This window comes from Scyliorhinus canicula, chromosome 15 (assembly GCF_902713615.1).
Source record: "Scyliorhinus canicula chromosome 15, sScyCan1.1, whole genome shotgun sequence".
Lineage (NCBI taxonomy): Eukaryota > Metazoa > Chordata > Chondrichthyes > Carcharhiniformes > Scyliorhinidae > Scyliorhinus > Scyliorhinus canicula.
In genome coordinates, this window is record NC_052160.1 from 127,289,870 (window position 1) to 127,309,165 (window position 19,296).

At 48.4% G+C, this 19,296-nt stretch overlaps 1 protein-coding gene across 2 annotated transcripts in view; it reads left to right on the forward strand.

Annotated features, from left to right (window-relative positions):
• Positions 1–19,296, forward strand: part of srgap2 (SLIT-ROBO Rho GTPase activating protein 2) — a 198,148-nt gene that overhangs the window by 98,547 nt on the left and 80,305 nt on the right. For both annotated transcript variants that reach the window (XM_038821042.1, XM_038821043.1), the window contains exons 2-3: positions 771–966; positions 12,735–12,897. In XM_038821042.1, coding sequence (XP_038676970.1) covers positions 771–966; positions 12,735–12,897 — 359 coding nt within the window. The remainder of the gene's footprint in view (positions 1–770; positions 967–12,734; positions 12,898–19,296) is intronic.

The following is a 19,296-nucleotide window of genomic DNA, read 5'->3' on the forward strand; positions in this document are numbered from 1 at the left end:
ACCGAAGGGACGGTGCGAGTTCGCGCTTGCGTGGAACCGCCGGTGTGATTCCGCGGGGGAGGGGGGTTCCCTTCCCCTCGCTGAACCCTGGGCAATATGGCGGAGCCCTACAGGGGCCCGGCGCAGAAAGAAGAAGTGCCCCCACGGAACAAGCCTGCCGCAGATGGGTGGGCCCTGATCGCGGGTCAAGCCACCGTGGGGACCTCCCCTGGGGTCGGATACCCCGTGCCGGAGAATACGGCAGACGGCATCGAGGCTGCAGGGTGGGATTCGCTCCTCGCCCCAGGGATTCTCCGACCCAGCGGGGGGGGGGGTCGGAGAACCCCGCCCCAGATCTTTGCTCAGTTGATTTCTTTCACTCTTGTTTCACTGCAATAAGCCCCAAGGTTCCAGCATACAACACACTTAATGTCATAAATAGATTGTGGTGTCTGACTCCGTGGGCCAGTCCATCAGTCAAACTCTTTACGATCATTCTGTATCTCACTATTCAAATCATATATTTCAGATGGTGCTGGTCTGGGGACAAAAGTGGGGGATAGCGGCCAGCCGGTTTGTAGTTGGTGTCAACACTGGAGCTCTGAGCTGCATGTTCCTCTTCAATGTGGGGCGCAGACATGCCACAGGATCTTGTCAGGGCCGCTTGAGTGGTGGCCTGTTGAGCTCGTCTTTTGAGGGAAAGTGACCCAATTGTGAGGAGCTGTAGTAATGAGAGAACTTTGAGCTGATCAAAGTCTGACTGCCCGGGTCTGTTCTTTTTCTTGCTGCAGAGATCCGAGCTCAGCTCCTGGAGCAGCTAAAATGTTTAGACCAGCAGTCAGAGGCCCGCGTGCAGCTCCTTCAGGACCTTCAGGACTTCTTCCGGAAAAAATCCGAGATCGAGATGGACTACTCGAGGAACCTGGAGAAGTTGGCCGAGCGTTTCATGGCCAAGACCAGAAGCACCAAAGACCACCTTCAGTTCAAGTAAGTGGAACATGGTTTAAACCTAGAGACTCCTAGTAAAAGCCTTTAGCGGGATTCCAGCCTGTTCACTCCCGGTATGTTACATTACGTATAACCACCTCCATCCCCAAACCCCTCAATTAGATACTTCATACCATGGGCTGTATTTTAGCGTGCTCCTCCTGGGTTTGTTTACAGCCATGGTGGCATGTATACAGGGTTGGTGCCCATCCTGCCCAACCCAACAGCTTCCGACCCACCCCCATGATCTGGAGGGGGGGTGGGGGCATTGGGTGGGTGCCAAAATCAGCAGCCTACTGCCATAATTAAATGAATAATCAAAGATCAATTGAGCTTGTTAAGCCAGTTTACCCTGATGATATGTTGCCTACACCATAATATGGTTGGCGTGGGTAATCGGGGGTACTGGACAGCCCTATCTTTTTCAAAAACCTTTTCAAAGGGTGGGAATATAGTGAGGATGGGGAAAAATGGCAGTCCCACTAAGATAGTATCCTTCCTTTCTTCCTGTCCTCCTGCTCTTTAAAACGCACCATTCCCACTCCCTTCGACCTGTGCAGATCTTCCTCCAAGACCCTGGACGTGTCTGGCTCTGGCATCCGTGGGCCACCTATTTGGGCAGTGTCCACTAATGCGCTCTTGGCACCACCAAGGCTGCTGGATTGACCAGAAGCTACTCAGGGATTTGAGGGGAAACCTTTTCATCCAGACAGTGGTTGGAATCTGGAACTCACTGCCTGAAAGAGAACCCTCACAACATTTAAGAGCACAGTAAGAAGCCTTACAACACCAGGTTAAAGTCCAACAGGTTTGTTTCAAATCACTAACTCTCGAAGGACTGCTCCTTCCTCAGGTGAATGAAGAGTAGGTTCCAGAAACATATATCTACACAAAGTCAACATTTAAGAAGCAGTTAGATAAGCACTTGGAAAAACCATAACATACTAGGCCACAGAGCAACTGCTGGAAAATGGGTTTAGAAGTAGGGTGCTTGATGGCTGGCACAGACCTGATGGGTTGAAGGGCCACTTTTTTGCTGTAAAACAAGGGTGAAAAGTCCCTCTCTGGTGAGGGGTGGAAGTCCCACGCTGTCCGAATTTAGGCAGCCCGCAGTGCGAGTGGCTGATTTGCGAGCAGCTGGTTTGAACGGGCTGGCTCGACGGCTCCCGCAACTGCAGTACTCAGTTATTCTCAGTAAGGCCGGTGTGAACAGATTTACTTTGTAGCTTTTGTGATGATGTAGGTAGAGATTGATGCCCTGTACCCTATGGATCAAGAGTGTGTTTGAGATGGTGTCGGTTTATTCATTGTTAAATACCCCCCAAAAAACACACAGCCAACCCTGAGATTAAAAGAGAAGCTGTGTGATAAACCTTTTGCACAACATTGTATAAATACTGCAAAAGATTTCACATTTCAGTTAAGCTAACTTTCCTGACCTTGTCCATTTCATCTTCTACCTTCCTTACACTGCTCCCAGTTCATAAACTCAACTAAAAGGTTATTGGATCACCCTGATTTGGCATTGAGTGTTATCAGTTCAGCATGCTAAGACTTGAAAAGGCTTCATTCCATCATGCCAGGACATAACATGAACATGGTATCTATTTACAAGTACAGCAAAGAATAGAGACAAAAATGTGTTCACAAGAAGATTAGAAATAACCAAAGCTATTTTATAAGACAACAGTTGCCGCCTCAAAAGATATGAAAATGAAAATCGCTTATTGTCACGAGTAGGCTTCAATGAAGTTACTGTGAAAAGCCCCTAGTCGCCACATTCTGGCGCCTGTCCGGGGAGGCTGGTACGGGAATCGAACCGTGCTGTTGGTCTGCTTTAAAAGCCAGCGATTTAGCCTTGTGAGCTAAACCAGCCCCTATATATGTCCACATTCTCCATCCCTTCAACTGTTCTTAACCTTGATCCCATAACAAAAGCTAGTAATATTGACGAACTGGGGAAGGGGTTCATTAGGAAAGAAGGCAGGCTAAGGGTTAATGGAAGGTCATGAAACAAGTGTCAAAGAGCTTCATTGAAATTGCATCTAAATGTCCATTTGAATTCTGTACCCCTTGAGGGCAGCGAGACTTCCCTTGCGTTTAGCAAGACCTTCTCCATCCCTTGGATTCCCCCATTAGTATTGTAGTCATTTTTTTGAAATTTTGAGTATCCAATTTTTTTTTTCCAATTAAGGGGCAATTTAGCATGGCATCTTTTGGGTTGTGGGGGTGAGAACCGCACAGACACGGGGAGAATGTGCAAACTCCAAATGGACAGTGACCCAGGGCTGGGATCGAACCTGGGACCCCGCTGCCATGAGGCAGCAGTGCTAACCACTGCGCCACCGTGCCGCCTTAGTATTGTAGTCATACGCTATTGTAGGAAATGTTTTAATTTCTGGGGACCTCTGGGAGTTTCATTTAGAAATATTTATGGATGTAATGTGTTTTCGGAAGATATTCCCCACTGCACAGCTTTTAAAAATCTGTGCACAGTTTCTGTGCCACTCCATATTCCAATCAGTCGGCTGCTCAAGATAATCTTTTGCTCCGTAGTCTGTTTGCTCTCTTTTTGTTTATTGTTCTCCTGATCTGTTTCATCAGCATGTTCATTCAGCAGGGACGATTGTGGAGCTCTATACAATGATGGGGTCGGGCAGAGTGGATTCCAGAATGAATGAGGTTCTCGCAAGCTTGTGCGACGAGGACAGGGACTCCAGGGAAGATGTGCAAACTGGGAACCATACTGCAGAGAGCCATTCAAGTGGAGGAAGTAAAAAAGAATGTAGTTGTAATGGGGGACTGTATAGTTCTCTGCAGCTGCGAGCATGAGCCCTGAAGGGTGTGCTGCTTGCTAATACCAGGCTTAAGGACATCTCCTGGGGTTGGAGAGGAACTTGGAGTGGGAGGGGAAGAATCCATTTGTTGTTTGGCCGTGTGGATACCCGTGGCATAAGTAGGACTAAGCAAGAGGTGCCGCTGAGGGTGTATGATCAGCTACGGGCGGAAAACAGAACCACAAAGTTAGTAATCACCAAATTGTTATCCTTTAAAAAAATGTTTTTTATAAAGCCTCTGTCATTTTGTACAAAAAATTCAAACAAGAACAGTCAATGAAAAAATACTCTAGTCGACACAACCCCCACTTCTTGAAACAAGCCCCCCCCCTCAAATTGCTCCCTCCCCCCCACCCCCTCTAACAGCTAACAGTGGCCAATTCATTGAAACACAATATAAACGGTTGCCATCTCCAGTGAACCCAATCAATTGACCACCTCACAGTGTATTTGACCATGTTGAGGTGCAAAAATTCCATTAAGTCACTTTGCCACATCAAGGCACTTGGCGGTATCGCCAGCCTCCAACTCAACAGCTCTCTCCTCCGAGCAACCAGTGGAGCGAGGGCAAGGACATCTTCACCCGTCCGCAGCTCCGGCAGGTCCGAAACCCAAATATAGCCACTGAAGGACAGGGCTTCAGCTCAATGTTCAGGATCACCGACATGGTGCTGAGAACAGAGACCCAAAAACCCACAAGCTCAGGAGAGGACCAGAATATGTGCAGGTGATTAGCTGGCCCCCTCGGACAGCACCTGCACCTATCTACAACCCCCGCAAAAAAACAACTCATTCTGGCTTTAGTCAGGTGCGCCCTAAACATTGCCTTGAGCTGGGTGAGCCTCGCACAGGATGATGTGGCGTTCACCCTGCGATGGACCTCACTCCACACCTCCTCCTCCATTATAGACCACAGCTCCACCTCCCATTTGGCCTTCACCCCTTCCACCAAAACCAGATCCTCCCCCCCACAAATCTGTTCATTTATGCCGGACGTTCTACCCTCTTCCGTTCCCAAACAGGAAAAGATCCTCTCCAGCAAGGATGATGGCGGTGCCATTGGGAATGTCGATAACATCCATCAAACAAAATTCCATACCTGGAGGTACTTGCCCATTCACTAGCTACTCCTTATTACTAGTGAGGTTGACCACACCCAGGGTACCTACCCAAAAAGCCAACACAAAATGGGAACATAATCCCCCTGACCCATCCTCCCTACCCAAGTGCCCAAACCCTAGTGTCCTTACTTATATTCCTCTTCCCCTCAGATACCATATCAATCACCCCTTTTACAGCCCTGATGTCCAAGAAAAAATAAGAGGCGTAACACATTAACACATCATCGTCAACAAACCCATCCCGTCTTTCGAATAGAAAATCCCAATCGGCCCTCTTCAGGCCACTCCAGTACATCATGACTCTCAATCTCGCCGGATGCAACACTCTGATTCGCACCCATTAGTTGCAATACACCGTCTTTGCCTTATTGAAGGCCGCGGCCCTCTTTGCCTGCTTGGTAGATCTCCACTGTGTGTCCATTCCAATCAATATTGTGGTTCTTCTTGGCCCACTCCAGGACTAGCTCCTTCTTCTGGAAGCGATGAAAGGAAGTAATCACTGCCCATGGTGACTCCAAGTCCTCAGCTTTAGCCTTTAGGCCCGTTGTTGCTCTCTGCCACGAGCAATATCTCTTTTTCTAAAATAAACTTAAGAGTACCCAATTATTTTTTTCCAATTAAGGGGCAATTTACCATGGCCAATCCACGAGCTGCCACGACAAGGCCTCCACCACGCTCTTCAACGTCTCGTCTTGCTCCATCACAGCTTTCAAAGTCTTACCCAGCTGCTCTCGGATTGGGTCCAGTGCCTCGTCGATGATGGCTTGCAAAGACTCCATCTCTTTTTCCTGCCGCTCAAAATGCCTGTTTCCCGAGCTTCTCTAGCTCATGCACCATCACCACAACCATCGTGTCTACCTTGATGGGTTCGGCCGTCGCCGCCATCTTATTTCCTTCAGATTCCCTACCAGCCTGGGGTTTCTTTCCAGTAGACTTTGTCGACAAGATTTTTGAAATAGCTCCGTTGACTAACCATCCCCTAGTTCAGCCAGCTGGGTTTACACACTAAAAACCTCGATAAACGGGCGAAAGGGATCGAAAAGCAAAGACCCATGTGGGAGCAACCTTTCATGCGACTTGCTCTTGCATGACGTCACCAGAAATTCCTCTAAATTGAGCCACAAACAAATTGGCATTGAGTAAATCAGTTAAATATGTGGCCCATAGATTGGTGTGGGAGAAGTGGATTGTGATGCCTGGGGCATTAGTACCAGTATTTGGGAAAGTGGAAGCTGCACCATTGGGATGGCTGTACTTCACTGGCTGCAAAGTATCTTGTGATGTCCTGAGATGGTGAAAGGTACAATCTCAATGTAAATTTTATGTTCGCTCTGGACTGAATTTCTGGAACTGCTCACATCATCAAAATGCTCCAATAGATTTTTCAAGTGATGAGCTAATTAGTCAGAATAAGAATTTTCTTAATAATTATTAGATTATTATTATTAGAATAAAACTTCTTAAGTGCTCAGCAAGTTAATAGTTAAAAGCCCGGATGGGGCTGGGATCAAACTCGGGTCCTCAGCGCCTTGAGGCAGCAGTGCAAACCACTGCGCCACCGTGCTGCCCGGGTTTTTCCCTATTGACTTGTCCCAATATTTAGAAGCCAATATTCCTAAAATCACACATGTAATTCAAGAAAGGAGGAAGAGAGAAAACTGGCAGTTACAAGCCAGTTAGCCTAACATCAAGGGGGCAAGTACTGGAATCTATTAGTAAGGAAATCTTAATGCACTTAGAAAATTGTCACAAGTAGGTTCAATGAAGTTTGGGGCCTCACGGTAGCGTGGTGGTTAGCATCAATGCTTCACAGCTCCAGGGTCCCAGGTTCGATTCCCGGCTGGGTCACTGTCTGTGTGGAGTCTGCACGTCCTCCCTGTGTGTGCGTGGGTTTCCTCCGGGTGCTCCGGTTTCCTCCCACAGTCCAAAGATGTGCGGGTTAGGTGGATTGGCCATGCTAAATTGCCCGTAGTGTAAGGTTAATGGGGGGATTGTTGGGTTACGGGTATACCGGTTACGTGGGTTAAGTAGGGTGATCATTGCTCGGCACAACATCGAGGGCCGAAGGGCCTGTTCTGTGCTGTACTGTTCTATGTTCTATAAGTTACTGTGAAAAACCCCTAATCGCCACATTCCGGCGCCTGTTCGGGGAGGCTGATATGGGAATTGAACCCACTGCCTTGCTCTGCATTAGAAGCCAGCTATTTAGCCCAGTGTGCATAAAGGTTCAGTACTCAAGATAAGAGTTCTGGTGGTGATGTATTAACACAGATAGAGGATTGGTTAACCGACAAGAAGCAGAGAGCAGGGATGAGTGGGATTTTCAGTTTGACAGGCTGTGACTGGTCGAGTGCCTCAGGGATTGGTAGTGGGGGTCACAGGGTTTTGGTCAGACCACACCTGGAATACTGTGTCCAATTTTGATCCCCACATTTAAGCAATGGTACTATCATTGGATTGGAGCGAAGGTTATCTAGATTGCTCCCTGGGATGAGAGGGTTGCCCTGTGAGTAAATTGGGTCTATATGCTCCAGAGTATAGAAGAATGAGAGGCAATCTCATTGAAACATTCAAAATTATGAAGGACCTCGACAGGATTAGATACTGAGAAGCAGAATCCCTTTTTCATTCTTTCATAGGATGTGCGCATCTCTGGCTCGGCCAGCATTTATTTCCCACCCCTAATTTCCCTTGAGAAGATGATGGCGAGCTGTTTTTTGAACTGCTGCAGTTCATGTGGTGTAGGTTCACCCACTGTGCTGTTAGGATGGGAGATCCAGAATTTTGACCCAGCGACAGTGACGGAATAGTCATATATTTCCAAGGCAGGATGGTGAGTGACTTGATGGAGGTGTTCCCATGTCTGTTGCCCTTGTCCTTCTAGATGGTAGCACTCATGGGTTGGACGGTCTTGGTGAGTTCCTGCAGTGTATTGTGTAGATTGTACACAGTGCTGCCACAGTGCAATTGTGGTGGAGGGAGTGAATGTTGGTGAATATGGTACCAATCAAGTAGCTGCTTTGTCCTGGATGCTGTGAAGCTTCTTGAGTGATGTTGGAGCTGCACTCATCCAGGCAAGTGGAGATTATTCCATCACACTATTGCTTTGTGGATGGTGGATGAGCTTTTGGGAGTCAGGAGGTGAGTTAATTGCCGCAGGATTCCTAGCCTCTGACTTGCTCTTGTAGTCACGGTACTTTTTATGGCTAGTTCAGTTCAGTTTGTGGACAATGGTAACCCCAAGGATGTTACGAGTGGGGGTTCAGCGATGGGAATGTCAAGGAGTTATAGTGAGATTCTCTTATCGGAGATGGTCTTTGCCTGGCACTTGTGTGACATGAGTGTTATTAGAAGAAGCGGGCACGGTTTGAGGATAAGGAGCCAATCGTTTAGGTACGAGATGAGGATAAACTACTTCGCTCGTAGGGTTGTGAATCGTTGGAATTCTCTACCTCAAGAGGGTTGTGAATACGCCGTGACTGAATACATTTGAAGCTGGGATAGACAGATTTTGCATCTCTCGGGAAATCAAGGAATCTGGGGAGAGGGCAGAAGCTAAACTCAAGATCAGCCATGATCATATTGAACGGCGGAGCGGGCTCGATGGGTCGTAATATCTCCTGCTCTTATTTCTGATGTTCTTGCTTGTCCATCCAGAGCTCTGATGGCCTTACTCTGGAATCCATGCCCTTAAACCTCTAGCAACCTGGAGTTCATCGTCCTAATTTAAATAAGAAGCAACTGTGGTGGGATTCTCCCTCCATTCACGGCAGTGCGATTCTCCGGTCCCACTGCAGTGACTGGGAGATTTGGCAGAGCGCCAATTTCTCTGTCCTCGCTAGCAGTGGTACCGAGGCGGACTCGCAGCGGAGAATCACGGCCTATACCTGTGGAAATATGGTGACGCTTTTCCAGTGAAGAACCTGGTTGCAAATTTCTTTCAGTCTGAGCAATTCCCAGCCACAGAAGCTGATAGATTACAGATTGTCACTAGATCTGTTTAATGTACACGACAAGAAGTCACACTTCTTTTAATACTTATTATTTTGAATAGTGTGACACTATAATTCACCCCAACAAATTGCTCTGAATGACCGACCTGTTGCTCTGAATGACAGACCTGTTCACCCTTTCAACAACTCACAACATCGCAAAGCGCTTCACAACCAATGAAGTGGTAAAAGTGCACTACCTGTTGTAATGTCAGACACATGGTGACCAATTTGTGCACAGCAAGCCCCCACAAAGGGCAATGCGATAATGACCAGATAATCCTGGTTTTTGTGATGGACATTGAGGGATAAATATTGGTCAGGACTCTTGGGATAACACCCCTGCTCTTCTAAAAATACTGCCTGTGTGATCTTTTAAGCCCACCTGAGAAGACAGGTGAGGCCTTGGTTTATTGTCTCACCTGGAAAGACGGCACCTTGGACAGTGCAACACTCCCTCATTACTGCACTGGGAGGATCAGCCTGGATTCCTAAGCGATGACACAGGTGTGAGAATAGATACCCACTGAACCATTGCTGACACCTCAGAATACAGTGTCCCAGCTCTCAGCTTGAGGTTGTTGACGTTTCTGGCTGTGGAGAGTCAGTGCCCTTAATCTCCTCAGCTGCCAGACTGTATTTTGATGAAGGTTCTCCCCTTCTTGTGGCTGAGGTTATATTTAGAACACATGGCCGAAGAACCCATCCATCCCACACATCCCAGTGCATTGTTCTCGGACCTCATGGCCAATATGTTAACCCTTTTAGCACTGCCAAATCTGAATTTATTCCTTTCCTTCATGCAGCCAATCTCTTGCTAATTTCCTTTGAGTTTCATGTGGAAACTCCGTGCCAATTTTGGAAGGTTGTTTTTTTTTAATGTGGGTGTCAATGGCTGGGTTATTGTCCATCCCTAATTACCCTTGAATTGAGCGGCTGACTAAGCCATTTCATAGGGCATTTTGAGCAAGCACGGCAGATTTCCTTCCCTGAAGGACATTAGTGAACCAGATGGGCTTCTACAACAATCAACAGTGGCTTCATGGTCATCATTAGGCTTTGAATTCCAGATTTTGTATTGAATTCAAATTTCACCGTCTGCCACAGTGGGATTCAAACTAGAGGTGGAGCATTACCCTGGGTCTCTGGATTACTAGTCCAGTGACAATACTGTACCACTACTCCTCCCCAGTTGGCAACCCATTGAATTCCGTCTAATCAAACTCAAGAGTTTGGACGTTCACTGTTTTCCTGTCTGGAATCCAGACTGGTGTCCAACTCACAAGGCCTGGACTAACAATCCACTGGTATCATAGAATTTACAGTGCAGAAGGAGGCCATTCAGCCCATCGAGTCTGCACCAGCTCTTGGAAAGAGCACCCTACCCAAGGTCAACAACTCCACCCTATCCCCATAACCCAGTAACCCCACCCAACACTAAGGGCAATTTTGGACACTAAGGGCAATTTATCATGGCCAATCCACCTAACTTGCATGGTATCTTGTCCATAAGGCGATTATTCATGCATGAGCTTGGCCTAAAGTGTGTTGGTAGATATATGTTCACCTGATCTTATCCTGGCTCATATTTTCCAGTTTAGAGCAAGTGGGACAGTCATCAGGAGTATCAGTCAAGGCTTGGTTATTTTACCTCTTGCCACACAGCAATGCTGAAGCTCCGTGTAGCATCTCGTTGCAGCCAGACCTTCAGCTGTCTAGATCCTAAGGCCTGAAATGCTCTCCCTAAATCTCTTACCTCGATCTGCATCTTTACCTGCTTCGGGGATCTTGTTCTTTAAAATGGGGGTCCTGCTGGTTTGCGATTTCATTGCATTTCTGAGTATTTCAGTCTGCTTTTTGGGATGTTGTTGAGGGGTTTGGGGGAGGGATGTTGTGACGGGGGAGTCAAGGGGAGGGAGGTAGGGGAGTGGGTGAGAGATGTTGCTGAGGTGTGGAGCAGGGGAGTGATGCTAAGGGGTGTACAGAGCGTAGGGTGGAAGAGGCAGAGCGTAGGGTGGAAGAGGGGTGTGCCTGAGAGATGTGGGGAGATGTGGCGGAGGGGAGGCTGCTGAGGGAAGTGGGGAGGGGGGTGCTGAGGGGAGTGGAAGAGGGGGATGCTGAGGGGAGTGGAAGAGGGGGATGCTGAGGGGAGTGGAAGAGGGGGATGCTGAGGGGAGTGGGGATGCTGAGGGGAGTGGAAGAGGGGGATGCTGAGGGGAGTGGAAGAGGGGGATGCTGAGGGGAGTGGAAGAGGGGGATGCTGAGGGGAGTGGAAGGGGGGGATGCTGAGGGGAGTGGAGGAGGGGGATGCTGAGGGGAGTGGCGATGCTGAGGGGAGTGGAAGAGGGGGATGCTGAGGGGAGTGGGGGAGGGGGGATGCTGAGGGGAGTTGGGAGGGGGTGCTGAGGGGAGTTGGGAGGGGGTGCTGAGGGGGCGGGGGGCTGCTGAGGGAAGTGGGGAGGGGGGATGCTGAGGGGAGTGGGGGAGGGGGTGTCGTGTTAGGTGCACTGGTCTAACACTGGCTGCAATTGGATGCAGCTTAGATCAGAAAGATACTCCAGACCTTGAAGTTAGTTCAATCAGGTTTATTGAACTAATAGCACAGTTAGCACAATTCTCTGTGAGTTCGACTCTCTGCTAACCTCAGTGTGGTTACTCTGTCTGACTGAACCAGACTAGCTCTTAGCCATGTGGTGGAGGTGTGAGATTGTAACAACACCCTTGACTGAATCTCTAGATATTCATCAGTGGAAAGAGGCGGCGTGTGAGTGCCTCGGTCCTACCTGCCTATTGGTCATGTCCTGTTCTCTGTGCCCATTAGCTGCTTGTCGTATATCATTATGTGTCTGTGTGTGCATACAATGGCAGGGGGATGCTGAGGGGAGTGTGGAAGGGAGGACGCTGAGGGGAGAGGGGGATGGGGGTTGCTAAGGCGACTGGGGGAGTGGGGAAGCTGAGGGGAGTGGGGGAAGCTGAGGGGAGTGGGGGAAGGGGGATGCTGAGGGGAGTGGGGGATGGGATGCTGAGGGGAGAGGGGCGCTGAGGGTAGTGGGGGAGGGGCTGTTGGGCGAGGGGGGTGCTGAGAGGAGTGGGAGAGGGAGGCTGCTGAGGGCAGTGGGGGAAGGGGGATGCTGAGGGGACAGGGGTGCTGAGGGGAGTGGGGGAAGAGGGGCTGCTGAGGGGAGTGGGGGAGGGGGCTGAGGGTAGTGGGGGAGGGAGCTGTTGGGAGAGGGGGGATGCTGAGGGGAGGGGGGATGCTGAGGGGAGTGGGAAGAGGGGTGCTGAGGGGAGTGGGGGAGGGGTCTGTTGGGGAGGGGGTGCTGAGAGGAGTGGGGGAGGGAGGCTGCTGAGGGGGGATGCTGAGGGGAGTGGGGGAGGGGGCTGTTGAGAGAGGGGGTGCTGAGGGGAGTGGGGGAGGGGGCGTTGCTGTGGGGAGAGGGGGCTGTTGGGAGAGGGGGGTGCTGAGGGGAGTGGGGAGGGGGAATGCTGAGGGGAGTGGGGGAGGGAGCTGTTGGGAGAAGGGGGTGCTGAGGGGAGTGGGGGAGGGGCGTTGCTGAGGGGAGTGGGGAGAGGGGGCTGTTGGGAGAGGGGGGTGCTGAGGGGAGTGGGGATGGGGGGATGCTGAGGGGAGTGGGGGAGGGGGCTGTTGGGAGATGGGGAGGTGCTGAGGGGAGTGGGGGAGACGGGTGCTGAGGAGAGTGGGGGAGGGGGCTGTTGGGTGAGGGGGGTGTTGAGGGGTGTGGGGGAGGGGGATGCTGAGGCACTGAGTTATTTACCCTTTTCCTTTAACATTTACTCTGACACATTTTGTTCTGCAGAAAAGACCAGAACATCCTGTCTCCTGTGAACTGCTGGTATTTGCTCCTGAACCAGGTCAGGAGGGAGAGTAAGGACCATACCACACTGAGCGATATCTATCTGAACAACATCATCCCACGCTTCACTCAAGTCAGTGACGACTCTGTCCGCCTCTTCAAGAAGGTGAGGAGCTTCCTTTTAACACTGATATGAAAATGAAAATCGCTGATTGTCACAAGTAGGCTTCAATGAAGTTGCTGTGAAAAGCCCCTAGTCGCCACATTCCGGCGCCTGTTTGGGGAGGCTGGTACGGGAATTGAACCGTGCTGCTGGCCTGCCTTGGTCTGCTTTCGAAGCCAGCTCTTTAGCCCTGTGCTAAACCAGCCCCTTATATCCCGCGGAATGCAAGTGCTGTCATTCACTTTCTGCATTTTTGGCACCATTTTTCTGCAATGCTCTATTCGCCGGCAGTTCCCCCATCTCCTGCTACCCCTGATGATATCTACTGAATTAGCCTTCCACAGGTGTTAATCCATCAACGCCTCCTGCCCATCCCAATCCTTTGCTCCAGTGGCAGTTTTGCATGTCCCAAGTCCAGAGATGCACACCAACCATCACATTGTAAAGTGGATCACAGTCAAACTAGGATTAATCTACTGCCTTGCCCGCAGTTTCCAGGTGGAATGCTCAGACCCACATGCCAGACTAATCCTGAGCCACTGAGACCATATGCGACATTCAGCCAACTCAACATAGATGCTGAGACCCACCCGATCTGCGTGTTTCAGCATCACATCTGCCACTGGGAGCTATGCCAGTGATCATTTCAATCAGTGAATGGCACAGGGATTAATGTTCCTCCTGAGCCACAATCTTTTTCTACCGACCCATTGTAAACCTGCACCTTTGTGGGTTTGGAAGGTTCTGTCAAGGATGCCCTGATGAGTTGCTGCAGTGCATCTTGTAGCTGGTACACATAGCTGCCATGATGTGCCAGTGGAGGTGGGTGTTTAAACTGGTGAGTTTAGGCACCTCCTTTATTTCCATTGAACAACTGAACTAGAGTTTCTCATCCAAGAGCTGCGCATGCAGTTCCGCAGATTGGGAATGTTTAGAGCTGAGCCTAGCAGATACATCACTTTGAAGCTGGTACTTGGGCAGTGAGTTGGGATGACTCAGGAGTCCTTTAAAAATGGCAATTGGGACCCCATTCTTGGAGTTTCTGATTTTTGGGAGTGCCTTTTAAGGGTGCAGGCTGGTTTGGGTCAAAGCCCTGTACACCCAACCAAGCTGGCTTCTTTGCGGAGATAGGCCTCCACAATTTTCATGGAGTTGGCCAATTTTTCAAGGAGTTGTTGTTGGCGCACCTGAGCGGTGTAATGAACCATAGTTTGCATAAGGGAACCTTTTAAAAGGTAAGTTCAAAAGGTGATCCTCATGCCTCCCCTTACCAAGTTATACCCCCAAAATAATGCATATGGTCCCTCATGCCCATGCCAAGCTGTGGCACTTTCATGTCTTTTAACCCACAATACACTGTATCACACCAATGAGCCCTACAGAGACAATAGGCTTTTCTCCCAGACTAAGGTACTTCAACAGATTAAATAATTTCTGGAATATCAGACAAACCTCATTATGTATTCTTGGTTGAGTCCCCAAACATCCATTAGCTTACTAAAACACCTTATACCCAGAGAAAACATTATTTGATTGCAGCTCTGGTTCTCTGATCACTACTGTCAATTGCTATCTTTATTTATACACGGTTAAGAGATTTCAAGTGCTTGCAGTTTCTGCTATTAAAATTTCAAATGGTCTGGATAATTGACACTTTTATTGTTATTTTAACTTTTTTTTAAAATAATGTGGAAAGTTTTGAATGATTTGCTTTTTCTTTTTTACACATCCCATTGTCAACTATAGGGTATTTGACCGCTATTCACAGAATAGAACCAATGGGCAGAGAAGTGCTAAAGCTTGGCATCGTGGGCATGTGGTTCATAGGGAGTGGGTGGGGATGCACACCTTGGCATGGAGAGGTGAGGGGCCATAGGGGTTGCATAACATCCTTTTGAACAGCACTTTCCTATTTGCTGGCCCTACTGCAGCCTGCCCCCCTCTCCCCACCTTCCCAAAATGAAAATGCATTAATTGTGGGAACTTTCTCGCGAGGCAAATGGACTGAGCCAGGAAATTTCCAGACTCTCAATATGGCCCTGGAGGATGAAAATGGGAAATTGTTCTATCACCTCATTTTCACAGTTGACCAAAACAGACGAGAAAATCTGCAGGATCCTTCCTGGCAGGTAGCATCGTACAAGAGTGCAAAACGTAATCTTAACTCAGGAAGACCAAAAACAGGGGTGAGGGAGGTGGAGCACAAAAGGACAGGTTATAGGCGAAGTTGAAGTCGTAGCTAAAAGGAATAAAAATTAAAAGAATTTTGAGTCTAAATGACGTTGTGCCAGGCGGCACAGTGGTTAGCACTGCTGCCTCATGCCGTCAAGGACCCGGACTTGATCCTGGCCCCAAGTCACTGTCCGTGTGGAGTTTGCACATTCTCCCCGTGTCTGCGTGGGTCTCACCCCTACAACCCAAAAGATGTGCAGGTAGGTGGATTGGCCATGCTAAATTGCCGCTAAATTAAAAAAATTAATTGGGCACTGTAAATTCATAATGAATAAACTAACTACCTTGTGCCATTTTTGTAGGAGATGGCATGTTAATTTCAGAATGTTAAAACTGAAACACAGTGCCGCAATAACGCTCCAATAAATGATCAACACTCCTGGGCTAGGGCGAAAGTGCTCCATTTCCAAAGTATTCACTGCAATCCAAAAATTAGCTATATTTCTGAAAGGGTGAAGAGAAAATGACTAACGTGCTTTAAGAAAATGAATCTAAGTTGATGAAGTTTACCAGAGGTTAATGAGTTTGACGCTTTAAACAGCCTGATCCTCTTTAGAGGATTGCTAATCCACTGAGTCTGCCGGCTTGGACTGCGTGGCTCTCGAGGCTAAGAGACGCTGAAATTAGTTGTGTTACTATTCGATCTGCAACGCTCAAGAGAAATTCTTACATTCACCCTCCTCTGATGCTCATCTTTTTCGAGAGTTGAAGTTTCTGTTCAAATTAGATAATTGGAGGAATTAATTTTCTTATTATTCATTCTTGGCATATGAGAATTGCTGGCTAGGCCAGGATTTATCGCCCATCCCGATGTACCCCTTGAGATTCCATTATGCTGCATAAAAATATAAAATCTATCACTCTTTTGCCTGTTGCCGCAGAGTGGGAGTATAAATGGAAGGGACTGGATTAAATGTGACTGAGTTTTCCAGCTGTGCTTAACAGATGTAGAGCATACACAGAGAGGGCTTTTTCAATTTTTTCCCCTCCCTCCTGTCAGAGTTCAAAGGTTCTGGCATCTCTGCGACCCCACCCAGTCGATCATTCTTCGTGTGCAACCCATGCAGCGAGAAGATGCGAGTTCACATTCTAAATAAAATCCAGCCTTTCATCTGACCTGTGCCTTTCAGGAAGGGGTCATTGCAGAGCGATTGGGAATGGGAACTCAAGCTGATGTTTTATTCCTCAAATTCCCCAGACCAACAATGCTGCAGCCAAAGGCAACTCCCTTCATCCGACCACCCCTAGTCTTAGTTAGGTCAGATAACGGAGCACAAACCAGAGGTGGGATCTGATGTTCCTCACTATGCAATGGCTGAATGCCACAATGTAAAGTGCAGGCGTCCACTGAGCTATTGTGGTGTGAGGCCGGTGTCTTTTAATAGCGAAAAATGAGTTGAAAGCGCATCAGTGTCTGTCCACACAGAAACCAGCAGAGAAGTAGCACATTATCAGCATGGGTCTTTACACGTGGTCACTAACAATGCCAGCAGATTCCTCTCAGAGTCACCATGTGGGAATGGATGCTCCTTCGATTAAATGTTTGCACTGCACACGTGTTTCTGCTCCAGTGTTCAGCCCCAAAATTGGAATGGATCTGCTGATGGCAGGCTGGGACTGGTGGAATGACATCTTGGCAGAGCAGGATTGTAATCATCTGAAAGTGGTTTGAGGAGCGTAATTGTTGATCGTGCTGGGAATAAAAAATGGGAAGAAGTTCATCACTTTGTGGACAATAGATTGGATCTAAAGTAAGAGATTCCTTCACTCCACGCTCTACAATACAGCCCATTAAAACCTGAGGACATCAAGGTGAAGGACCTGCTTCACCCACGTAACTGATGTAACCTTGTTCACTGCAAGAGGTTATTTGTGTCACTCTGAACAATCTGTCACTGTAAAGTCAGAGTGGAGAGCTGCTACTGCTTTATTTCTCTTCCATAAGGCAGGTCTGCCCACAGTGCCATGGCCACATGTCAGGCAATAAGGCACACAGAATCACAAAATTGTTCCAGCGCATGAAGAGACCATTTGGCCCATCGTGTTTGCACTGGCTCTCCATCATGACATAGTGCCATTCCCCTGCCTTTTCCCCGTACCCCAGCACATTGTTTCTATTCAAATAATCATCTAATGCCCTCTTGAATGCCTCGATTGTAAACCTGCCTCCACCGCACTTCTAGGCCGTGCATTCCAGACACGAACCACTCACTGTGTGAAAAGGTTTTTCTCACATCACATTTGTTTCTTTTGCAAATCACTTTAATCTGGGCCCTCTCGCTCTTGGTCCGTTTACCAGTGTGAGCAGTTTCTCCCTATCTACTCTGCCCGGCCCCCTCATGATTTTGAACATCTCTATCGAATCTCCTCTTAGCTGCTTTCTCTCCAAGGAGAACAGTCCCAACCTCTCCAATCTATCCTCTTAACTGAAGTTTTTCATCGCTGGAGCCATCTTTGTTAAACATCTTCTGCACTCTCTCCAATGTGTTCACATCCTTCCTATAGTGTGGTGCCCAGAATTGTGCACAATACTCCAGCTGAGGTCTGACTAGTGTCTTGTAACAGTTCAGCATAACCTCCTTGTTCCTGTACTCTGTGTTGCTATTGATAAAGCCCAGAATACTACATGTTTTATTAACTGCTCTCCTCCTGTCCTATGCACATATGCACCCAGGTCCGTCTGCTCCTGCACCCCCTTTGAGAATTTTACCCCATATTTTATATTGTCCTTCCATATTCTTCCTACCAAAATGCAACACCTCACACATCTCCACATTGAACTTCATCTGCCACCTATCTTCCCACTCCACCCACTTGTCTCTGTCCTTTTGAACTTCTACACTGTCCTTTTCTCGGTTTACAATACTTCCAGGTTTTGTGCAATCCACAAACTTTGAAGTTGTCCCCCTGCACATCAAGATCTAGATCATTAGTATATATCAGGAAAAACAAGGGTCCCAATACTGACCCCTAGGGAACACCACTACAAACCGCCTTCCAGTCTGAAAAATATGCATTGACTATTACTCTCTGCTTCCTTCTATTCAGCCAATTTTATATCCATGTTGCTACTGTCCCTGTTATTCCATGAACTACAGTTGTGTGACACTGTATCAAATCCCTTTTGAAAGTCTATGTCCTCTACGGGCGTGATTTTCCCACCATGTTCTGCCCGGCGCTGATCCTGTTGCGCCGGGAGCATCAGAGGAGAGGCTCAAAATGAGCTTCATGCTAGGTACTGAGCCGATCACGAGTCACCCGACTTGCGACACCCGGCGCGATCTGGATCATGCCGTCACTGGAGGTGATCCAGAGAATCATATTTAAATGAGCTATTTGGCTCATCGACATATGCGCCGTCGGTTTGAGGCCGCAGTACCTCCAGTACTAATCGGTGTAAATGTTTAATGCTGCCTTTGGGACTTCAAGTTTCCCATTCCAGCTTTGAATCCCTACTCACTTGACTGTTCCAGGATTCCTGTCAGCTAAAACCATTGCGTAGAATCCAAGTGAGGGAAACTTCTCCTTCACTCGCAATCTTCTTTATAATACTTAAACGCAACATCCTGATTGTAAGCTAACATTTCCTTTCCTAGAATTTACAGTGCAGAAGAAGACTATTCGGCCCATCGAGTCTGCACTGGCCCTTGGAAAGAGCGCCCTATCCAAGCCCACACCTTCACCGTATCCCCATAAACCAGTAACCCCACCCAACCTTTTTCAACAGTAAGAGGCAATTTAGCATGGCCAATCCACCTAACCTGCACATCTTTGTACTGTGAGAGGAAACCGGAACACCCGGAGGAAACCCACGCAGACACGGGGAGAACGTGATGACTTCACACAACAGTGACCCAAGCCGGGAATTGAATCTGGGATCCTGGAGCTGTGATGCAACTGTGCTAGCCACTATGCTACCGTGCTGCCAACTGTGCATTTCCTTTGTGAGCTTGTCACCTGGCTTGCACCCGCAAATCACATTCATCTAAAAGCAGCGCGGAGCAGAGATCCGCAGCATGTTCTCATGGATGGATTGTATGGTGGGTTGGAGGCAACGGCAAAATGGAGCATTCTTATCGGTCTAGAATCATGGGTAAAGCTCCCATAGGAAATGAAGGCGCAGCCTCAGTGTGAGTGCCTCTGGGTGCTGTTGGATGTCCTCTACAACAC